Source organism: Staurois parvus, unplaced genomic scaffold (genome assembly GCF_062004578.1).
Source record: "Staurois parvus isolate SC_StPar_1 unplaced genomic scaffold, SC_StPar_1.0 ptg000415l, whole genome shotgun sequence".
NCBI classification, from domain to species: Eukaryota; Metazoa; Chordata; class Amphibia; order Anura; family Ranidae; genus Staurois; species Staurois parvus.
In genome coordinates this window covers 2933970-2955734 of record NW_028318211.1, presented here as the reverse complement: position 1 = coordinate 2955734, position 21765 = coordinate 2933970, and the positions used below count along the sequence as shown (strand labels likewise).

General features: G+C 43.5%; 1 protein-coding gene across 2 annotated transcripts in view; it reads left to right on the top strand.

Moving 5' to 3' along the window:
- Nucleotides 1–21103, top strand: part of TOX4 (TOX high mobility group box family member 4) — a 56998-nt gene extending 35895 nt beyond the window's left edge. The window contains exons 3-9 of one of the 2 annotated variants that reach the window (XM_089687039.1): nt 370–612; nt 1446–1706; nt 1788–2015; nt 2268–2348; nt 4231–4935; nt 10665–10831; nt 20107–21103. In XM_089687039.1, the coding sequence (XP_089543165.1) occupies nt 370–612; nt 1446–1706; nt 1788–2015; nt 2268–2348; nt 4231–4935; nt 10665–10831; nt 20107–20167 (1746 nt within the window). In that variant the 3' untranslated portion in view covers nt 20168–21103. The remainder of the gene's footprint in view (nt 1–369; nt 613–1445; nt 1707–1787; nt 2016–2267; nt 2349–4230; nt 4936–10664; nt 10832–20106) is intronic. The other variant, XM_089687040.1, reaches the window with a different exon arrangement.
- The last annotated feature ends 662 nt before the right edge of the window (nt 21104–21765 follow it).

Genomic DNA, 21765 nt, shown 5'->3' with positions numbered 1-21765 from the left:
ATCTGGCATATAATTCAATCATTTATTAATGACGTTCTGAAGCTAGAGCATAATGCCAGGTCTTTCCCCTCCTTAGGTGGACTGATATGTAAGCCGCTAAGGCTTCTGAATGCATTTCTATACCTCTTCCAATTCGAATTCATGCATGCTTGGAAATGAAGTATTAGAATCCCTCAATCTTTTACAAAACGTTAATGCTTTAGTAATGCATTTTCTCCTTCCTTTTTTTTTTTTTTTTTTTTTTTTTTTTTTTACCTACTGTCAGAGTAGAACTGGGGATACAGCACTTCTAATATGGTTGGCAGTTAAGTGCCAGCCTGTTTTAATACTGAAGCATGTCCCTATTTTTTCCATTATCTTTCTGTACAGACATTTCATACACCAAGCCTAGGAGATGAGGAGTTTGAGATACCTCCCATATCCTTAGATTCTGACCCATCCCTGGCAGTCACTGATGTAGTTGGACACTTTGATGATCTTGGGGATCCTACAGCTGTTCAAGAAGGAGCATTTGCAGCACAGTATGGAGTTCAGACTTTGGACATGCCAGTGGAAATGTCCCATGAAGTAATAGAACAAACTGGTGGACTGCTTGGAACCGGATTAACCATGGTAAACATTAAATCCTGCAGCACAGTAATATTTATTACACTTAAAACTAGGGATGCATCGATACCAAGTATTTTCATGAGTACTCATGAAAATACTCCTAATACCTTAACTGATACTTTTGCAGTGCGATTTACATTAATGGATGTAAATTGCACCGTAAAGATTAGCATGCGATTCCTGTCCAAATCGCATGCGGTTTCCCCACTGCTGTGTGAACCCAGGCTTGTCATAGCCCAAGTTCACACAGGATCGGTGCGAGAAACCTCCCTGCAGGCATCCCATGCTGAGTCTCAGTGGTAAGAGAAGAGAGAAAGCGACAGGGATTTTAAATCCCCACCGTGTTCTTCTTGCAGCGATGACAGTTCGGGCTAGATGGCATCTGATTGGTCAGCATCCTCCATGTGATGATGCTGCTGACCAATCAAAAGTCCTCTGGCCCGAACTGTCACCGCTGCAAGGAGAGGAAAGAAAGCGCCAGGGATTTTAAATCCCTGCCGCTTTTTCATCTTACCACTGAGACTCAACATGGAATGCCTGCAGGGAGGTTTCCCGCACTACTCCTGTGTGAACGCAAGCTATAACGAGCCTGGGCTCATACAGAAGCAGTAGAGAAACCGAATGCAATTTGGAGAGGAATCTCATTCCTGTTTAAAACGCATGCTATTCTCTGAGGTGCAATTTGCATCCATTAATGTGAATCACACCACAGAGTATCAGTAATTGGTGTCAGGGAGTACTTGATCGAAAGTATCAGTACTCATACTTACCACAGTATCTGTGCATCCCTACTTAAAACAAAAATACAATGTTTGATTGCTTTTGTTTGTGTGCAGGATTTGGATCATCCCATTGTCACCACGTACAGTGCCAACCCACCAGTTACCATAGATGTTTCAATGACCGACATATCAACTGGTCTTCTGGCTCACAGTCAGCTAACAACGATTGACCAATCAGAGCTGAGCACCCAACTTGGTTTGAGCCTTGGTGGTGGTACTATTTTGCCTCCAGTTCAGTCTCCTGAAGATCACCTGTCACCTACTCCCTCACCCACAAGCTCTTTGCATGATGAGGACATGGAAGATTTTAGAAGGGTTAGTATCATTTCCCAATCACTCAGTTAAAATCATGAAAGCTGTTTTTGACAATGCTACATCTGCTGTTGTACTTCACAGATAACTGCTCCTAAGAATGTTGTTGTGGAACAAACAAAGAAACAGAAAGCTTCTAAGAAAAGAAAGAAGAAAGATCCTAACGAGCCTCAAAAACCTCTTTCTGCATATGCTCTATTTTTTCGTGACACGCAGGCTGCCATTAAGGGACAAAACCCTAATGCAACATTTGGGGAGGTGTCTAAAATTGTGGCCTCTATGTGGGACAGCCTTGGAGAAGAGCAGAAGCAGGTAACCTTTTTGAAAAGATTTTTACTATTTTGTTCTTTGCTATCTTTTCACAGTTCACTGATTTTGTTTTTTTTAATCTAATTTATTTAACTCACAGGGGTATTTGTAATTGGGTATCAGACATGTACTGTGTGGGTATTTTATAAAATTGTACAAAAGATGAAGAAAAATAGCAATAACATGCTAAGATGTTACAATAGCAATTGACAAAAGTTGTCTGTCACTGATATTTATTTATTTTTTTTTCCCTAGGTTTATAAAAGAAAAACTGAGGCAGCTAAAAAGGAATATCTAAAGGCTTTGGCACTGTACAAGGAAAATCAAATGTCACAGGTAAAGCTGCCTCTGAGCTTAAAATGGGCTTTCTTTTCACATGTGTCCTTGTGGGTTGGATACCAAAATTATGATGACCCCATTTTAGCACTTGAATTCCTTTTTTGAGAGGTCAGTGTTCCCTAGCTTTTTTATGATATGATGCAGCGCCAATAAATATAACAAAAATATACAAAAAATTAGTGCTCAATGTGCAAAAGGTGATGTCTCTCTTAAATCAAAGTCCATATTCAAAATAAAAAAGATCTTCCACCAGATCCTTGTAGTGTAACAAAAACATCACCTTAATCAAATGCACACTTACAAAGCATAAACTGTAACAGGTACAGCAGACACGGCATGTTTCTCAGACCCAGATCATCTCCATATGTATGCACTTCCATATCCTTTCACGATATTGTAAGCTTTTAGGTTTGGGTATATCAAACTTTGTTTGCCAGCGGCCACACTTGTTATCACTGTGTAGATTCATGACCGTATGTGTTTCTTTAGGAGCATTGATGTGAAAATTTTACTGTAAACTGCTTCATGTCTGTGCACTGTAAAGTGTATTTAAAGGATAAGTTCACCTTTGGGAACATGTTCCCATAGCCCCAGAAGCCGCCTAACACCGCCCCCCCCTCCCCCCTCCCCGTACTATCTGTATTTGAAAATTTGAAAACTGTGTGGCCATGCGGGGCTCTGCCCACATGGCCGCGTCATTCATTCATGGACTTCCGTAAATGAATGCACTTCAAGTCCCGACAGCCTTTAGCGGCTGTGGGCTTGTAGTCTTCAGTAAACTACCACAGCACTGTGGAGCGCCGTGGTAGTTCATAGAAGCTTCCTGTCAGAATATCTACTTGCTCGTACATCCTGTACAGTAAGCAGATATTGTGACAGGTCTGCAGGAAACCTGCATGGCATCAGTGATCTACTGATCACTGGTGCAATGCTTTCCCAGCTCCTGCAGACAGAAATAAATGCACTCTTCCTTTCATTTGCATTTTTATTATTTTTGTCTAAAAGGTGAACTTATCCTTTTAAGGCTTTGTACATATGGAATTAATGTTGTATAAAATATCTACAGCAGGTTTCTACAGAGGTTTGTGTTTGATTTTTTTTTTTGGGGAAAATCAACTTCAAGCTTTTAGAAAACCCTTCAGCACCAGTGTAGGGGTTGAAACGCAGGTCTTGCTGTAAGTCAACACTTCCATTAAGCTTCTATCGGGCTTCAGTAGGCTTTAGCGCTACTTGAACCTTGATGAAAGTCTGCTAAAGCCCACCAAAAGCTTGTTTTTAAAGCGTCGGCAAGCGTTTTTTTTTTTTTTTTTAACATCTCCTTTTTGGAGTTAATGCTTTAAGGACTTTAACAAAACCGTTAACGTTTGCTGAAAGCTGTGCAAATGCTAAGTTTTCTGTACAAACTGCTCTTATTATGACCTCCTTCATTGATGACAGGACTAGCCTACAGTTGGTTGCAAAGCTTGATAGAATGACATCTCCCCTGCTGCTTCCTCCGTGTCCTACTCGTCTCCTTTTCTGCCACTGAACAGCTATTACTGATATAATTCTTGTGCATGTTCACAGGCGTTACATCATCCCTGGCTTCTTGCTCTGTTTGGTATGCAGTATTCAGGTAAAATTGATAGCACGGGGCAAAGGATTTTTTTGCAGAAAGGACATATGTATTTTAATGAGAATTATTTTTTGGTGGTTGTGGGATCTAATTTCTAATGTTAACCAACCCCATGAGTTTCTCCCAGCACATGTGAACATTGCATCTGCTCTTGAGTAGTGACACCGAGAGCACTAAATAAAGGAATAGCTTTTGATTTAAATATGTCATTAAAGATGTTTTCAAATTGATTGTTGTGTAATGACCCAATATTTTTGCAAACAGGTGGTTGTGGAGACTATGGATTTGGATCCTCCTCCTGCTACACCAGCTCTTTTGCCCGAATTACCCGTTTGTTCTCCCTCTATAGCAGCTGCAGTCAGTGTACCCCAGAGTGCTTCTTCGCCTCCTGCCCAAACACCTAGTCAAGTACTAACACCTCCACTTGCACCTACTCCTCCACTCCCACAAGTAGTTGCTACCCAACCAAGCATTGCTAAAATAATAATTTCCAAACAGATGCTCCAGGCGGGACAGATCCCCGCATCAATCGCTGTGTCTCAGGGCATGGTGACAGTGATTCCAGCTACTATGGTGACTTCTCGTGGCTTACCCCTTCACCAATTGCAGCCCAGCCCTCAGACGCGAGTCACACGATCAGTACTACAGGCAACAATGCAGATGCCTCCGCGCCTACAGCCACCACCATTACAACAGATGCAGCAACCACCACGTCTACAGATGGCACCTGCTCAGCAACCATCAATCACTATTCTGCAGCCTCCTCCACCTCTACAGCCAATGCAGAAAGTGAGGCTTAGTGTGCAGCCTCCCCCATTGCAGATCAAGATTATACCACCTCCTCTGCTACCCCAACCGCAGACTGTACAAGTCCAAGCACAAGCCATCCCAATCATTAGTGTACCCAGTTCACCTGAAGTTCCTGCCTCACCTGAACATTTGGAAGTATTAACAGAAGTTGTACAAGAGGTTAGTGTTACTGTGTGTGTGGGTGTGTGTTATAACTGCTTCAAATTCCAGTCAGCTTGAGCGATCTTGTATTTTTAAATGGATTCTAAATGTGTAAACCCTAACTGAATATAATATTTTACCAAAGCATGGTTTTGTATAAACTTATACCTCTTTATTTCTTATGCCTCTTTGCAGCCATTTCCCATCTACATACATGCAGTCCAGTGGTGGCTGCAGGTTATTTCTAAAGCTGGCCATACAGTATTTGTTTGAATTTCAGCTCTGTGGCTGGTTCTGTCAGCACTCTCCCACCTAACATCCTTCAATTGCAAAATGGAAAGAGTTGGACAGAAAATTGTCACCCGAACAGTGGCTACGTCTAATCAAGTGCAGCCACTGCTTGGGTATTCTGACAGCTGCTGGCTATCAATATACAATAGCCTCAGCTTTGAGACTTGACCATCTGTGCTAGTGGAATCTGTTATATCGATTAGCCTATAGCCAGCTTTAGGTCAGGCTTCTTGATGGTGATAACAGTGGAACATGCCTGCACATTTATTGTTGGCAAAACCACGTGAATAATGCTTCATTCACACCATGTGTAGAGATATGGGGGGGTTCGAGCTGAGGTGACATCAACACTGGTGTAAACAGATCACATAACTGAGATGTGTGAAAACTGATGTCAGCGTGCATTAAAACTCACTGAAACGCGCATAAAAACTGATGAAGGCCTTGTTCACCCCATACGTGCATAAAAACTGCTGGGAAAATCGCACAGACTTCACTTGCAGAGACTCGAGTTCACTTAAGTTTTCATGCTCATTGTGCCCTTCAACACTTGGGAAAGATAGGTGCAGTTTGTTTATTTTTGCATCACACAGGAAATCTTCAATTGTATTGTAGCACACAAATTACTGTAGCACAATTGAACTAGTGCAGCCTTTCTCAACCTTTCCAACACAGAGCAACCCTTCAAATGACTTTTTGGTCTCGGGGAACCCCTGCTAAAAATTACTGTGTCTACAGCTCATGATACATTAGTGTGAGGGTCAGTGGGGAAGAATGTTCCTTACACTTGTGATCATTAAGAAGAATTACCCCCTTTATAGATGGCTAAAAACATCGATTGTGTCAGCGGGAACCTATCTGAGAGGCAGATATTGCTCGTTCCTCAAGGAACCCCTAGCAACCTCTAAAGGAACCCTGGTTGAGAAACCTTGATCTAGTGGTTATCTGCTTGCCTTGAAGGTGGGGAAGGGGAATCGCCCCTGACTTTTGAATTTCATTAATACAGAGTCCTACTTTTTATTAGTAAGTCTGACCAAAAGTGCTGATGGGGGGGGGGGGGGGGATATGGCTAACTACTTTTTCCTTGTGGCTCACAAGGAGGGTATGATCCACGTGTAAAACGCCTTCCTTCCTTTTTTTTTTTTTTTTTTTTTTTTTTTTTTTTTCAGAGCTAATTTTGGAATGAGAGCTTTCAAAAGCTGGTGGTAAAAATGGACAGCCTGAAAGGTGCCCTGAAATACCTGAAACTAGGGAGACCCAACAGTCCTTTAATCATTTCCTTGTCCTAAGAATGTGGTGCCGAAAAAAAACAAAAATTCACCCATTTGATTAACTTGATCCACCTCCAGCCACCCTCTTCGGTTTTAGTTCAATGTGGAGTCATTTATTTTACCCTAGTGGTAACCTTCTCTATCTAGGTATTGAGCATTGGGTCAATTCACCATTTTGGCAGATTCTCCTGTCATCCAGTTTCAGGTTGGGGCCTTGGTTCTGCAGGCAGTCTCCAGTTCTCACACTGTGCCTGTTAGCAGCTGGTGCTTTGCTGCCCACCTCTCAGTAGGACTGCTTTTGAACGGCTAGACAGTATGTAACTTCCTTTTGTCCCATAGTTGAGTCCTTTCTTTTAGAGTCTACTAAGGGACAAGTTCCACCCCCTCGCTGCTTTTCTGTTCATGCCTTTTTCCTTTTTTTTTGTTACTACTTTCTACAAACTGAGGCATGCTTGGGTAGAGGAGGGGGTTCTCCTGGGACTAGCTCACAATTTATTTTTGTTTGCCAGTGTGCAGTCCTCTTGTTGGTGACAATATAACCTGATGGTATCGGAATGTGTCCCTCAATAGACACACAGAAAAGGATTTTACAAACAATGAAAAAATCGTGTGTGTGTGTGTGTGTGTTTGTTGCTTTTTTCTTTATTGTCCATCAAGAGACACAGAAATTGAGAAATGGTTTTTATACTGCTGCAAGCCCCCACATAATCCTTCTTCTCTCCAGCGTGCTTTGGATTTTGCAAATATCCAAGGGGTGTGCGCCCCCACATAATGGCTGTTTTCACATACAGATGGGTTCCTAGGTAGTGTGCCTTCTTATCATTAAGGGGCTTTAGTCACCCCATGTAGCCCTTGGGCATGGCATCTTCATCAGCTGGCCTCCCCCCCCCCCCTTTTTTTTTTTTTTTTTTTTTTCTTTTCCTGGTGTTACTGCACTCAGCAGTGTTTCTCTATCCATGTCTATCTGGGGCCTCCACACCCTGGGACCCTGTTTCCCACTCGGGAATGCTAGTCTTTAGGAGCAATGCCCGCCATGGGTTTACACTACTTCATGAGTGTTCCCTCCTTGTTTTGTATTTGGTTACCCCTCAGCTTTGACCCCGGGTGACCTCCTGACCTGCTAGAGGTTGTTGGGGATCTTCTCTAATAAGGACCTGACCATGCAGGGTCCACCAGAATCTCCTTTTTGCTTCTTTACACTTTGGTCCTTGTGTCTTTCCTACTATTTTTCTGGTATCCCCACTGTCTCTTCCAGTCTGAACCATTTAGAACAGGGTTTCTCAACCAGGGTTCCGTGGAACCCTAGGGTCCCTCCAAAGGTTGCTAGTGGTTCCTTGAGCATGAACAGTTTCTGCCTCTCAGATAAGTTCCCACTGACACCAATGATCTTTTTAGCTATCTGTAAGGGGGTAATTCTTCCCAATGACCACGAGTGTAAGGAGCATTCTTTCCACAGGCCATCACACTAATGTATCATTAGCTGTAGATGTAGTAATTTGTAGCAGGGGTTCCCTGAGACCAGAAAATTATTTCAAGGGTTCCTCTGTGTTAAAAAGGTTGAGAGAGGCTGCTTTTTGGAGGGACCTAGTTCTTGGATTGGCTCCTCAAGGGGTCACCGTCGGGCAGGGTTGCTTCTCTCAAATCCTCCCTAAAGCAGCCCATAGATGATTCCTTTTTTCCGTTTTTTTGGACACAACCAGTGGGTTGAGCAAGTGGGGGGGGGGGGGGAAGAAGTCTGTTCCCCACATCCATGCATTCAGTGTGGATGGGGAACTCTCCCTGATGTGCTACTGCATTCTGACTTCAAGCAGAATTCCCCACTGTTAGATTTTTGCCACATGATCTGTGTCGCTGAATATAACTGCAGTGCTGATCAGTGTATTCTAACAGGGAAGTTGTACAAAAGTCGATTTGGTTAATTGGTCCCTCCTGAACCAGCTGAATTTCAGTCCTTGTAAGGCTGGCTTTAGGAAGTCCACTTCCTGTGGGGCATTAATTCCATTCTTATCTGTCAGGAATATTCTCCCTCCTTCCTCTTTTTTTGGAGCTTGTAAGGTGCATTGTGAATACTCACAATCGCAGTCTCCTTTTTTTTTATCTGTTGTCTCATTCCTTCTCAGCCTTCCCTCCTGAGTCAGAGAGCGTGGACTCATGGATACTGAAGTTTTTTTTTTTTTTATACATACTTTGGACATGTTTAGGCCCAAGGTAAGTATGCATATGTGATGCCTGATTGGCCTCTGTGGAAAGGAAATCACTGTAGTAGCCTGAGTTATTACGGTGATGACCGTGATCTTCTGGGTGTTGTCGAGTGGCTGCCCTTCTGCATAGTATCCATAGGAGGTCAATCTCTCTGTGCAGCCTCCATTCAGAGAACACCTTGTGGTTTTTCTCAAAGAATGCAAAGCATTCTCTAATTGTACTGGGTGGTCAACAGTCACAATCTCTACATTTGTCCAATTAGTGTTTTGCAAAAATTTATAAAAATGCAAGGCGGACTTGATGGTTCCTAAATTTATAGGTCTGTCGGTGACTGCTGGACAGTTGTATTAGTTTTGGACTTTTTGATGACCATTTTTGAAATACTGTGTCTCTCAATGGACAGTAAAGAAAATAAGAATTTTGCACTTGCCATAAAATCTTTTTCCACTGAGAGACCTGGGTCCAGCTCCATCATTGTTGGTTTTCATTCTAGTACTTTGAACCACTTTGTCACAAAACTGAGGCCTGCTAAGTAGAAGATGGGCTCTACAGGGGCTGGCTGGCTTTTTTCTGTTTTGGCAATATCACAGCCTTCCTGTATGTGGCAGTATAACCCAATTGTCTTTGAATTCCTGTGGCCCTCAATGGACTTCAAGTTTGTATGCGAAGTACATTTTTTTTTTTTTTGGTAAACACTTTTTAGTAATACATGGTTGCATAGGTACTAAAATATGTAAAAAAATTTTAAGGGACTGTACAGTAATAACTCGGTTTACGAACGCCTCGGTTTACGAATGAAAATAATGCCTCTGGTTTCCGAATTTTTTACGATTTTGTTTCGCAATATGAAGTGTTTGTGCCGATTTTTAAATGCAATTGCCGGTTTTTTGTTTTTTTTTTCTTCACTATAGCTTACAAAATTAGCTGTCACTTTCCCCGGAGTTAAGGGAAACTTTGTTTCTTTTAAGAAACTAAAAGGAAACATTTGTTTCTCTTAACTCGGGAAATAAACTAAAAAAAACTTTTTTTTTTTTAGCTGGGGGGGAAAGTGACAGCTGAATTTCTGAGCTATAGTGAAGAAAAAAAAGCGGTAATTACATTTAAAAACTGGCACCATAATAAATTAAAAAATGGTGTGGGGTTCCCCCTCCCATCCATACCAAACCATTCCCTTCGGGTCTGGTATGGATTTTAAGGGGAACTCCCACGCCAAAATTAAAAAAAAAAAAAAAAAAATCCATGGGGTAAGGGGTCTCAGGTGGTGACGGCGGGCATCGTGATTGTTGTTGGATCTACTGCGAGGGACATTCTCTTTTAGTGTTTTTTTTTTTTTTTCTTCTTTTTTCCGTGTCCTGTCTTTTTTCACACTACATTTTTGTTTTTTGTGAATGAGTAGTACCCCATACTCATTTATATAGGGAGGGGGCTTGGATCTGGAGGCCCCTTGTAAAAGGGGGCTTGCAGATTCCAATAATCCCCCTGCCCGCAGGCCCCCACAACCACCGGCCAGGGTTGTGGGGAAGAGACCCTTGTCGTCCCCCCCCCGTCCCCCCCCCCCCCCCCCCATGTTGAGGGCGTACGTGGCCTGGTATGGTTCAGGAGGGGGCGCTTGCTTGTAAAATGTGCCCTCCCCCCCCCCCCCTTTCTTGACCTGCCAGGCTTCATGCTCAGATAAGGGTCTGGTATGGTGGTGTGGTGTTTTTAATTTTGGCGTGGGGAGTGCCCCTCAAAATCCATACCAGACCTGAAGGGCTTGTTATAGATGGGCAGGGGGGATCAGCCATGCCGTTTTTTATTTTTTTTTTTAATTGCCGGCAATTCTTTTTTTAGCTGTCGCTATACGAAAAGTCCAGCAGAACTAATTAAATTTGTAAACCGAGGTATTACTGTATTCAAGTTTAATATTGCTGTGAGACTAATACGGAGAGCTTTGTATGTTGTACGTTACTTTGTTTCATCTAAAGCAATCGCTTCACTTTGCAGGAGTCTTCCCCGCCACAAATGGATGTGCAGCTAGTAAGTGGTTCTCCACCTCACAGTCCATCTCCCCAGCTTCGGTGTGTACGCTCAGGATGTGAGAATCCCCCTGTGGAAAGCAAAGATTGGGACAATGAGTACTGTAGTAATGAATGTGTGGCCAAGCACTGCAGGTAAGTAACATTGCTTTGATGTTCTTTGACGTTAGATTAAAGAAAACTGATGCATAGCATTTTAACCACTGGCTGACCCCGCTATAGCCGAATGATGGCTGGCCATCCAGTTCTGGGAGGGCATCATACGACGTCTTCCTAGAACTGCGCCCTGTGGCGCACACCTGGCACTCCTGTGATCAACTGTGTCCAACAACCGCTGATCACAATGTAAACACACTTGCCATTATCGGCAGTACTTTCCTGACACTGTCACAGCGTGAGGAAGGTACTGCCAGTAACCGGCAAGTGTGGAAGGGGGCACTGATTATTAGTTCAGCCCCAACAGTGCTCATCAGTTCTGCTTAATAAAGACAATCGGGGTCCATCAGTGCTGCCAATCTGCCCACCAGTGCCACCTATCCGTGCAGCCTCATGAACACATCAGTGAGGGAGATAAATTTCCTGTTTGAAAAATTTTATAAGCAGCTCCACGAGCAGGGCCCTCCTATTCCTTCTGTACTGAAATTTTATATTGTAAATCACTGTGCAAACTCTTGGTGCTATATAAATCCTGTATAATAATAGAAACTAAGAAAAATGTGTGGGTTGTGTAATTTTTTGCTGGGAAAAAAAAAAATTCCCAGTGGTGATTAAATACCACCAAAAGAGGTTGATTTTTTTTTGTGTGTGTTAAAAATTTCATATGGGTTCAGTGTTGCATGACCATGCAATTGTCATTCAAGGTGTGACAGCGCTGAAAGCTGACAATTGGCCAGGGCAGGAAGGGGTAAAAGTGGCCAGTAGGCAAGTGCTTAAAGGAGCTTAGGCAATGGCAACCTATTAATTTCTAACTGCCTTTACTGACCCTAGTTTCTAATGTCTTTGACCCTGAAAAGCTATTAAAGTACAATCAACTACTGATCCGCATGCTTAACCTAAAATCAATGACTTTCTGTGGAGTCAATGACCAAGGACAAAGTGACACTTACAGGTTTATTGGACACTGGAAGATAAATCTGTAGGACAGCCCAGGGTAATCTCTCTTCCTAACATGCCTCGGTTCTTTGCTAGTGTCCTAGGAGGACATATTCTAGTTGGCAAAAAAAACAGTGTAAACTTTTCCCAGTATTTTTCTTCATTTTTATGTTAATCCAGATTCTTTGCTACATCACTGCTTGAGCTGTTCTCCATATAGCAGCTATCTGGATGAGCCATTCCTCTGCCTAGCCTCTGGAGTGTTGTACCAGCACAATGCTGAACTTGACGTTGTGCGGCTAGCCTGGAAGTTATGTTCAGGTGCTGGGTTTCACATTCAGACACTTTCCACATGTTGTTCTGGTAGCAAGTTAGACTCAGAAAGCTTTACAGGTTCAGAACCACTGGAATTATTTTTGTACTTGCCCTGTCTCTGTAGACTTGGTCTGTGAGTAGGCCAATCAGGCTGAGTACTGGGAGCTCATTACAAACAAAACAAAAAAAATCTCTCACACTTACTAGCTACCCCGCAAACACCTTGCTTTTGCCAATTTTACCATGAAAGGGGCTAAAGTGGTTGTAAATCTCTGGATGGATAGATATAGAGACTACAGTGAAGGAAATAAGCATTTGATCCCCTGCTGATTTTGAATGTTTGCCCACTCACAAAGAAATGATCACTCTAAAAATCAAATGGTAGGTGTATTGTAGCACTGAGAGACAGAATAGCAACACAAAATTCAAAAGAAATGTTTGTCTAACAAATTATGCACTGATTTGCACGTTCATGAGGAAAATAAGTATTTGATCCCCTTCACAAAACATGACTTAGTACTTGGTGGCATAGCACTTGTTGGCAGTCACAGAGGTCAGACGTTTCCTGTAGTTGGCCACCAGGTTTACACACATCTCAGGAGGGATTTTGGCCACTCCTCTTGGCAGATCCTCTCCAAGTCATTAAGGTTTTGTGGCTAATGTTTGGCAACTCGAACTTTCAGCTCCCTCCACAGATTTTCAATCAGATTATGGTCTGGAGACTGGCTAGGCCACTCCAGGACCTTAATATGCTTCTTCTGGAAACACTCTTTTGTTGACTTGGCCGTGTGTTTTGGGTCATTGTCATGCTGGAACACCCATCCACGACCCATTATCAATGCCCTGGCTGAGGGAAGAAGGTTTTCACCCAAGATTTGATGATACATTGCCCCGTCCATCGTCCTTTTGATACGGTGCAGTTGTTCTGTCCCCAGAAAAACACCCCCAAAGCAGAATATTTCCACCACCGTGTTTGACAGTTGGGATGGTGTTCTTGGGGTCATAGGCAGCATTCTTCCTCTCCCAAACAAGGCGAGTTGAGTTGATGCCAAAGAGCTTGATTTTGGTCTCATCTTTCCACAACACTTTCAACCAGTCGTCCTCTGCATCATTCAGATGTTCAGTGACAAACTTCAGACGGGCCTGGACATGTGTTTTCTTGAGCAGAAGAACCTTGCGGGCACTGCAGTATTTCAATCCTTGTCGACGTAGTGTGTTCCCAATTGTTTTCTTGGTGACTGCGGTCCCAGCTGCCTGGAGATCATTGAAAAGATCCTCACATGTAGTTCTGGAATGATTCCTCACTGTTCTCATGATCATTGACACTCCACGAGGTGAGATCTTGCATTGTGCACCCGACCTAGGGAGACTGACCGTTTTTTGTGTTTCTTCTATTTGCGCATGATTGCACCAACTGTTGTCACCTTCTCACCAAGCTGCTTGGCGATAGTTTGGTAGCCCAGTGCAGCCTTGTGTAGGTCTACAATCTTGTCCCTGACATCCTTGGACAGCTCTTTGGTCTTTGCCAGGGTGGAGAGTTTGGAATCTGATTGTTTGATTGCTTCTGTGGACAGGTGTTTTTTATACAGGTAACAAAATGAGATTAGCCGCACTCCCTTTAAAACTTCTAATCTCAGATTGTTACCTGTATGAAAGACACCTGGTAGCCAGAAATCCTGCTAAATGATAGGGGATCAAATACTTATTTCCCTCATGAACATGCAAATCAGTGCATAATTTGTTAGACAGAATAGCAACAAAAAATTCAAAAGAAATGCATGTCTGTGTTACAATAAACCTCCCATTCGATTTTTAGAGTGATCATTTCTTTGTGAGTGGGCAAACATTCAAAATCAGCAGGGGATCAAATACTTATTTCCTTCACTGTATATTGCCAAAAGTATTGGGACACCCCTCCAAATCATTGGATTCATCTGCTCCAAACACCTCCATGGCCACAGGTGTATAAAATCAAGCACCTAGGTATGCAGACTACTTCTACAAACAGATTGTGTTCAGATTAGCACAACAATGCGTAGAAAGCTTCATGGAATGGGTTTCCATGGTTGAGCTGTTGCATCCAAGTCTTACATCACCAAGTTCAATGCAAAGCGTCGGAGGCAGTGGTGTAAAGCATACCACCACTGGACTCTAGAGCAGTGGAGACGTGTTCTCTGGAATAACGAATTGCGCATCTGTCTGGCAATCCGATGGTCGTGTCTGGGTTTGGAGGTTACCAGGAACCAGGTACTTGCCTGACTGCATTGTGCCAAGTGTAAAGTTTTGTGGAGGGGGATTATGGTGTAGGGTTGTTTTTCAGGCGTTGGGCTTGGCAATTAGTTCCAGTGAAGAGAACTCTTAAGGTGTCAGCATACCAAGACATTTTGGACAATTTCATGCTGCCAATAATGTGGGAACAGTTTAGGGATGGCCCCTTCCTGTTCCAACATGACTGCACACCAGTGCACAAAGCAAGGGTTATAAAGACATGGACATAAAGACAGAGTTCTGACCTCAACCAGATAGAACACCTTTGGGATGAAATAGAGCGGAGACTGCAAGCCAGGCCTTCTTGTCCAACATCAGTGCCATACCTCACAAATGCACTTTTGGAAGAATGGTCAGGCATTCCCATAGACACACTTCTAAACCTTGTGGACAGCCTTTTCAGAAGATTAGAAGCTGTGCTAGCTTCAAAGGTTGGGCCAACTTAATATTGAACCCTGTGGACTGAGACTGGGATGCTATTGAGTTCATGTGTGTGTAAAGACAGACAGGCGTCCCAATACTGGTGTGGGGTGGCAGGTGCCTTATCCAAAGAGCTCCTGACTGACTTGATCTTCAAGGACCACCATATCTTCAGAACAACCTTTTGATGAGATTAAGTACATCACTAGAGGTCCGAATGTTTATATGCCTCCGTGTAAAACTTCCCATTTTCGAATTTTCGGCCAATAAACGAAAAATCGGTCAGCCTCGTTGCCGATGCTGCTACCCATGTCAGCAAAAAACGGCCGTTTTTCGCGGATATTCCAGCTTGACCGATAAAAATAAATGAGATCCGCGAAAAACGGCCAATGGGCTGGCCCCACTAACGGCGTGATTATCGGCCCGATTTTTCGTGCGGACGAAAATTCGGCCGATAAACGACCCGTCTATAGCCTGCATAAGATTTCTCTTATGGATACGTTTCACTAATGTTTGGCTTGTGATATGTGCATGGTGAAGCTGAAGATATTGAAATAATCTTTGATTAGGTATATTATGCACATCCTGTAAATCACAAAATGCCTTCAGAGTGTTTTCAAAGTATACTTGGTGAACAAACTAAAGCCCTATACGGTGCCAAAACCAAATCCTTTCCGCTTACCCAGTTTCACACAAAAAAAAATTCTTCCATAACTGGGTATAAATTGTAATAGCTTCCAGATTTCATAAGTTGTATTCATTTTTTTATGCATATACTTTTAATGGTTGGGTAGGTATTTTAAATGTTTCCTGCTTCCAATTGTGCTATCAAATGGTACCTGGAACTATAAGCTGATCATACATTTATACATACTGTGCAGATTTCCTTTTACCAAAAACCCTATGAGGTCAAACCTAAGCACTTTCAATTTCTATCCAATCAGGCAGGCACTTTCAATTTGTATCCAATCAGGCAACTACATAGTTAAAGGTAAATCTAAAGAAAATTTGTATAATGTATGGTCAGCTTAGGACAATGGCTTGAATAGAATCCTTTTGTTAAGAATACCCCCTCCTACAAAATGCTGTAGCTGGTCCACTATAAAATGCAAATTTGGTATGTAGCAGTGCCAGACCGCGTCTATTTTTTGTCAGATGTAAGGCTGATTAATTCTAGCTGTGTTTTTTTTTTTTTTTTCTTTCCAAACCAAGGTCTGAAAAGCGTATCTTTTTGAACTATGTTCAAGTAATCCAAATAGCATGAATTTTTTTTAGAGGTTATAGTAATTGTGGTACCGAAATCATTTTGTGTAAGTTTATGTGAAAGTGTCAGTTCATTGCAGTTTTCTAACCAGTCAAATCTGGCTAACATTGGAGCCAAATTATACTCTAATTAGTGCTCCCTTTTTTTGAATGTTTAATAATCCCCAGATATTTAAGATGTTACTATCTTTAATCTGCTGGGTACCCATTAGCAGTGGAATAGTTACATTATCTAATTGGAGCAAGACCGGCTTATCCCAATTAATACCTAAACCAGACCTTTAAATTTCCACTCGCCTGCGCGCCAATGGCGAGTGGAAATTATGGTGGGGGCGAGTGTGTCCCCCAGGTCCGTCTTGCTGAGCAGGCTCGGAGCTCAGGCCGAATCTGTCATTGTCACTGGGAGCTGTCAGACTGCTAAATAGTTGAGCGCAGTGAAAGCAAAGGAAGGAGTGTGTGCTGTGCTCTCTGCCTCCCCCTAGAGTGCAGTACCTGGCTCTGTGAGTGAACAACGAAGTACTGCAACTTTTTATAGGGGGGTGTGTGTATATGTGTCCCCTAAACCATATTGGGAACCATGCATCCCTATCACTGCCATAAGCGATTCTAAAGAGTGATCCATATCCCCTAAAAAAAAAAAAGTCTGCATACAGCCTTTCGTTTTGTGTTGTTTTGGCACCTCCATGGTCATTAGCCTCCACTGAGTGTGCCAAAAACCTCATATCTCGTTTGGTTAAACCTTCTTCTCATTGACAACTTTCTGGCAGAGGGCAGCAGATTTTCCTAAAAAATGTGATGGTATTTTGTCCTCCTACCTTTTCAAGTGCTCCATTCCCTGCTGCACAGAACACCCCCCCCACCCATAACAGGATATTACCACCTCCATGCTTGATTGTAGGAATGGTGTTATTTGAAAGGTGAGCTGTATTGGATTTTTGCCAGACATTTAATATAGTGTTGAGGCCAAATAATTCAATTTTAGTCTCCTCTGACCATAACACCTTTTTCCATGTGGCCTCAGAATCTTCAAGGTGCGTTTTTTGGCAAAGCTCAGTTGTGACTGCATGTGGCCTTCCTTGAGGAGTGGCTTTTTTTTTTTTCTTGCAACCCTCCCATACAAGCCACATTTTGTGGAGAATTTTTGATATTGTTGCCACATGCACACAATGACCACTTTGTCATAAATTCCTGACGCTGCTTCAGAGTTGCTGTAGGCCTCTTGGTAGCCTCTGACCAATTTCCTCCTGGCTCTTTCATCCAGTTTGGAGCGATGTCCTAATCCAGGGAGGATCTATGTTGCACCAAATACCTTCCACTTCCTAATAATAGACTTCACTATACCGTATATACTCGAGTATAAGCCGTCCCGAATATAAGCCGAGGTACCTAATTTTACCTCAAAAAACTGGGAAAAACTATTGACTCGAGTATAAGCCGAGGGGGTAGGAATAGTGCCCCATCATTGGTGTCAGTGGGGGGAGGAATAGTGCCCCTTCATTGGTGTCAGTGGGGGAGGAATAGTGCCCCATCGTTGGTGTCAGTGGGGGGAGGAATAGTGCCCCATCATTGGTGTCAGTGTGGGAGGAATAGTGCCCCATCATTGGTGTCAGTGTGGGAGGAATAGTGCCCCATCGTTGGTGTTAGTGAGGGGGGGATTACTGCCCCATCGTTTGTGTCAGTGGGGGGAGGAATAGTGCCCCATCGTTGGTGTCAGTGGGGGGAGGAATAGTGCCCCATCGTTGGTGTCAGTGGGGGGAGGACAAGTGCCCCATCGTTGGTGTCAGTGGGGGGAGGACGAGTGCCCCATCGTTGGTGTCAGTGGGGGGAGGAATAGTGCCCCATCGTTGGTGACCCCTGCTCCAGCCTGGGCTCGTTCGCTCCCTCCCTCTCCCATGGTACACACTTACCGGTCAGATGTCTTCCTTCTCCGGCCGTTGTCCTCGATCGTTCTGCGCGGTACCGCTCGGCTCCTCCTCTCCAAGCTCCACCTCCTCGCCGGTGACTGGCCGCCGGAACTGTAGCTCAGGAGAGGCACACAGGCACCCAATCACCGGCGAGAGGAGGAGCCGAGCGGCACCGCAGATTGAGCGAGTGAGGAGGAGGAAAGCGGCCGGAGAAGGAAGACATCTGACAGGTAAGTGTGTACCATGGGAGAGGGAGGGAGCGAACGAGCCCAGGCTGGAGCAGGGGTCACCAACGATGGGGCACTCGTCCTCCCCCCACTGACACCAACGATGGGGCACTCGTCCTCCCCCCACTGACACCAACGATGGGGCACTCGTCCTCCCCCCACTGACACCAACGATGGGGCACTCGTCCTCCCCCCACTGACACCAACGATGGGGCACTCGTCCTCCCCCCACTGACACCAACGATGGGGCACTCGTCCTCCCCCCACTGACACCAACGATGGGGCACTCGTCCTCCCCCCACTGACACCAACGATGGGGCACTCGTCCTCCCCCCACTGACACCAACGATGGGGCACTCGTCCTCCCCCCACTGACACCAACGATGGGGCACTATTCCTCCCCCCACTGACACCAACGATGGGGCACTATTCCTCCCCCCACTGACACCAACGATGGGGCACTATTCCTCCCCCCACTGACACCAACGATGGGGCACTATTCCTCCCCCCACTGACACAAACGATGGGGCAGTAATCCCCTCCCCCACTAACACCAACGATGGGGCACTATTCCTCCCACACTGACAGGATTGATCCCGGGGGGGTGTCCAGATGACAGGGACGGCATGTCATCTGCAACGTTGACTCGACGTTGATTCGAGTATAAGCCGAGGGGGCCGTTTTTCAGCACAAAAAATGGGCTGAAAAACTCGGCTTATACTCGAGTATATACGGTACTTCTAGGCATTGATAAAGCCTTTGAATTTTTTGTATCCACCTCCTGACTTGTGCCTATCCACAACTTAATCCCAGAGATCTTTTGAAAGTGCTTTGCCACCATAGTGCAACTGAATCAATCAACCAACTATCGGGAACTGAAATGATCCAGGAAAGCTTTTTTTCATGCTGACCTAATAAAAATTAACACAGATGATTGCAGTTGTATGCCATTGAGAAGGTGATTGGTTATTCCTGATTGAGTATACAAGTAATTTTTTTTAGGAGGCATGACATGTTGGTGTTATACCTTTCACTTGGATGTTATAAGTTGCACTGAGTAAATACAGCTGGATAAAACAAAAAATATGATTATTTAAAAAAAGGGGGGGGGGGGTTGATTCTTTTCTTTATCCAATGTAGATGCAGTTAGGGTTTTCATAGCCAAAGCAAAGAGGAGAGGGTAGAACATGCTCTTGGTACTGCTTGCTACTATAAACAGCCATGCTGGCAGCACAGTGGCTAAGTGGTTTGCACTTTTGCCTGGCAGTACTCGGGTCGTTGGTTCGAATCCCAGCCACTGCACCTCCTGCTTGGAGTTTGCATGTTCTCCCTGTGCCTGCGTGGGTTTCCTCCGGGTACTCCGGTTTCCTCCCACGCTCCAAAGACATGCTGGTAGGTTAATTGGATCCTGTCTAAATTGGCCCTTGTATATGAATGTGCGTTAGGGACCTTAGATTGTACGCCCCTTGAGGGTTTAGGGACTGATGTGAATGTACAATATATATGTAAAGCGCTGCGTAAATTGGCGGTGCTATATAAGTACCTGAAATAAATAAATGCTAGGAAGAGTGCTCATTTTGGGCTGGCCTACAGTTTTTTTTTGCCATTGTTTAATCATCCTATAGGTGGTAGTATAACCTAACAGTAGTTCCTGTATCCCTCAATGGGAAAGAAAGAGATTATCATTTTTAGGTAGGGGAAAAAACAAAAAGGGAATAATTCCCTTCTGTGTGATGGAAAAAAGAGGTACAGCCTGTACAAAAATTCTGTCTTAGGGCTACATTTTCTTTCACTCTTACAGTAAAAGATGAAGAAAAATAGTGAATGTAATATGAAAGTGTAACTATTTGCATTTTTCAAAATGTCATGTAGCACTTGTATTATATATTTTTGACTTTTTTTTTTTTTTTTTTTATAACAGAGACGCCTTCTTGGCTTTTGTTGCTGCACGAAGTCAAGGGACAATTGCACCTGTAAAATAACCCTTGATTCCTCCCACATTGGTATTTTGTTGGATCACACAACTCCCATGGATCAAGTGAATATCCAAGAGACACATTTTTTTCTGACTACATGTACATATTGTGATATGTGAGGAAGACTATAATGGATGGGAAAATGTACCTACTTCCATGCCTTGGGGCCAATGACCTGTTCTGAAGAAATGATGGATGAAACCAGTTTTGTCTTTGTAGGAAACCATTTCTATTTCCTGCTTCTAAGAAACCTATGTCCTCCTAAAGAGATGGAATTTGTCTGGAGGCTGTATCGGCATATTATTGCTAGAATCAAGGGCAGAGGATATTCCTTATGACACCAAGTACAGCCACTGGCTTTTTCACAGTCTCTGGAACTTTTTCAAGAATGCAATCTTAAAAGGACTAAACATCTGAAAAAGTATGAAGAAAAAATACATAAATAAATCGACGTGTATTTTAAAGAATATTTACATAGGTCTTGTCAGTGAGTTATTAAGCAGTTTGAAATGGTGTTAGTATAGATCCAACTTTGTGTCTCTTATGTGTTCTTCACAAGAGCTTATAAGAAGCAATTACAATTGTTTGATTGCAGGGTATTGTGTCAATTAATACAGCGCTTCTGGTTTATGAAGCAAAGATAATAATAAAGAGCTCCAAGATTGTGAGATCCCTGAATTGGGTAGGGTAGTTCTAGCTCACCTGTCTTCTGCTTTGCTCCTTGGGCCCCATAGTCCAATCACTGGTTAGCTGTACAAGGACCCAGCCTTAAGCAGAGGCATGGAAAAGAGCATCAAGCACATAAATACTTGCCTCATCTTGCACCAAAGATCTTGTGATCCTACACAATTACACTTTCCTCATCCCACTCCAGAGATCTTGTGATTTTGGCATTCTTTCTTTCAACTAAGACATGCAAGTGAATAAAGAGGCTTCCATTACGAGGGATGTGGAATTTTTTTTTAAAAAATTACTTGTCTAAGGGACTAAATCAGGGTCCCAAGCTACTTGACCTGATTAAAATTTTTTTATATATATATTTTTAACAAACTGTATTTAAATCTGAGGTGCTTTTAGAATTGTCATCACACGCAGGGAGGGGAGAGACCTTGCAATGTAATGAGCACCAATTGGGTGCTTGTCAGGAAAGGGGAGTGTCAGGCTCTTAACGCTTAGCATAATCGCACCTGCTGAGCAAGTAAATGATGCACCGGCCCCCGTGAGGAAAACAAAAAAAAAAAACGTTATTCCTTTTAGGTTACCCTCTCACAAGGAAGCTCTTGGGTGCTCCGTACAAGTGCATGCTGAGCAGCCAAATCAAGCTCCGGTGTCCAATCTGTTAAAGGATAAGTTCACTTTTTAAAAAAAATAAATGCTATTTTATTTTTTGCAGGTATAAAAAATGTGCATTTATTATTTTTTCTTTTTTTACCCACTTCCCGTTCGGCTGCTGTTTATGAACGACGGGACACCTCCAGGAGCAGGTTGCCATTTCTGAACGGCGTCCTGCATCTGAGGCTGGTGCGCGGCTCCTAGAACGCTCACCCGCGAGCCCGATGATCGCCGAGTCCGACGGACACAGTGGATCACGTGACATGGTACAG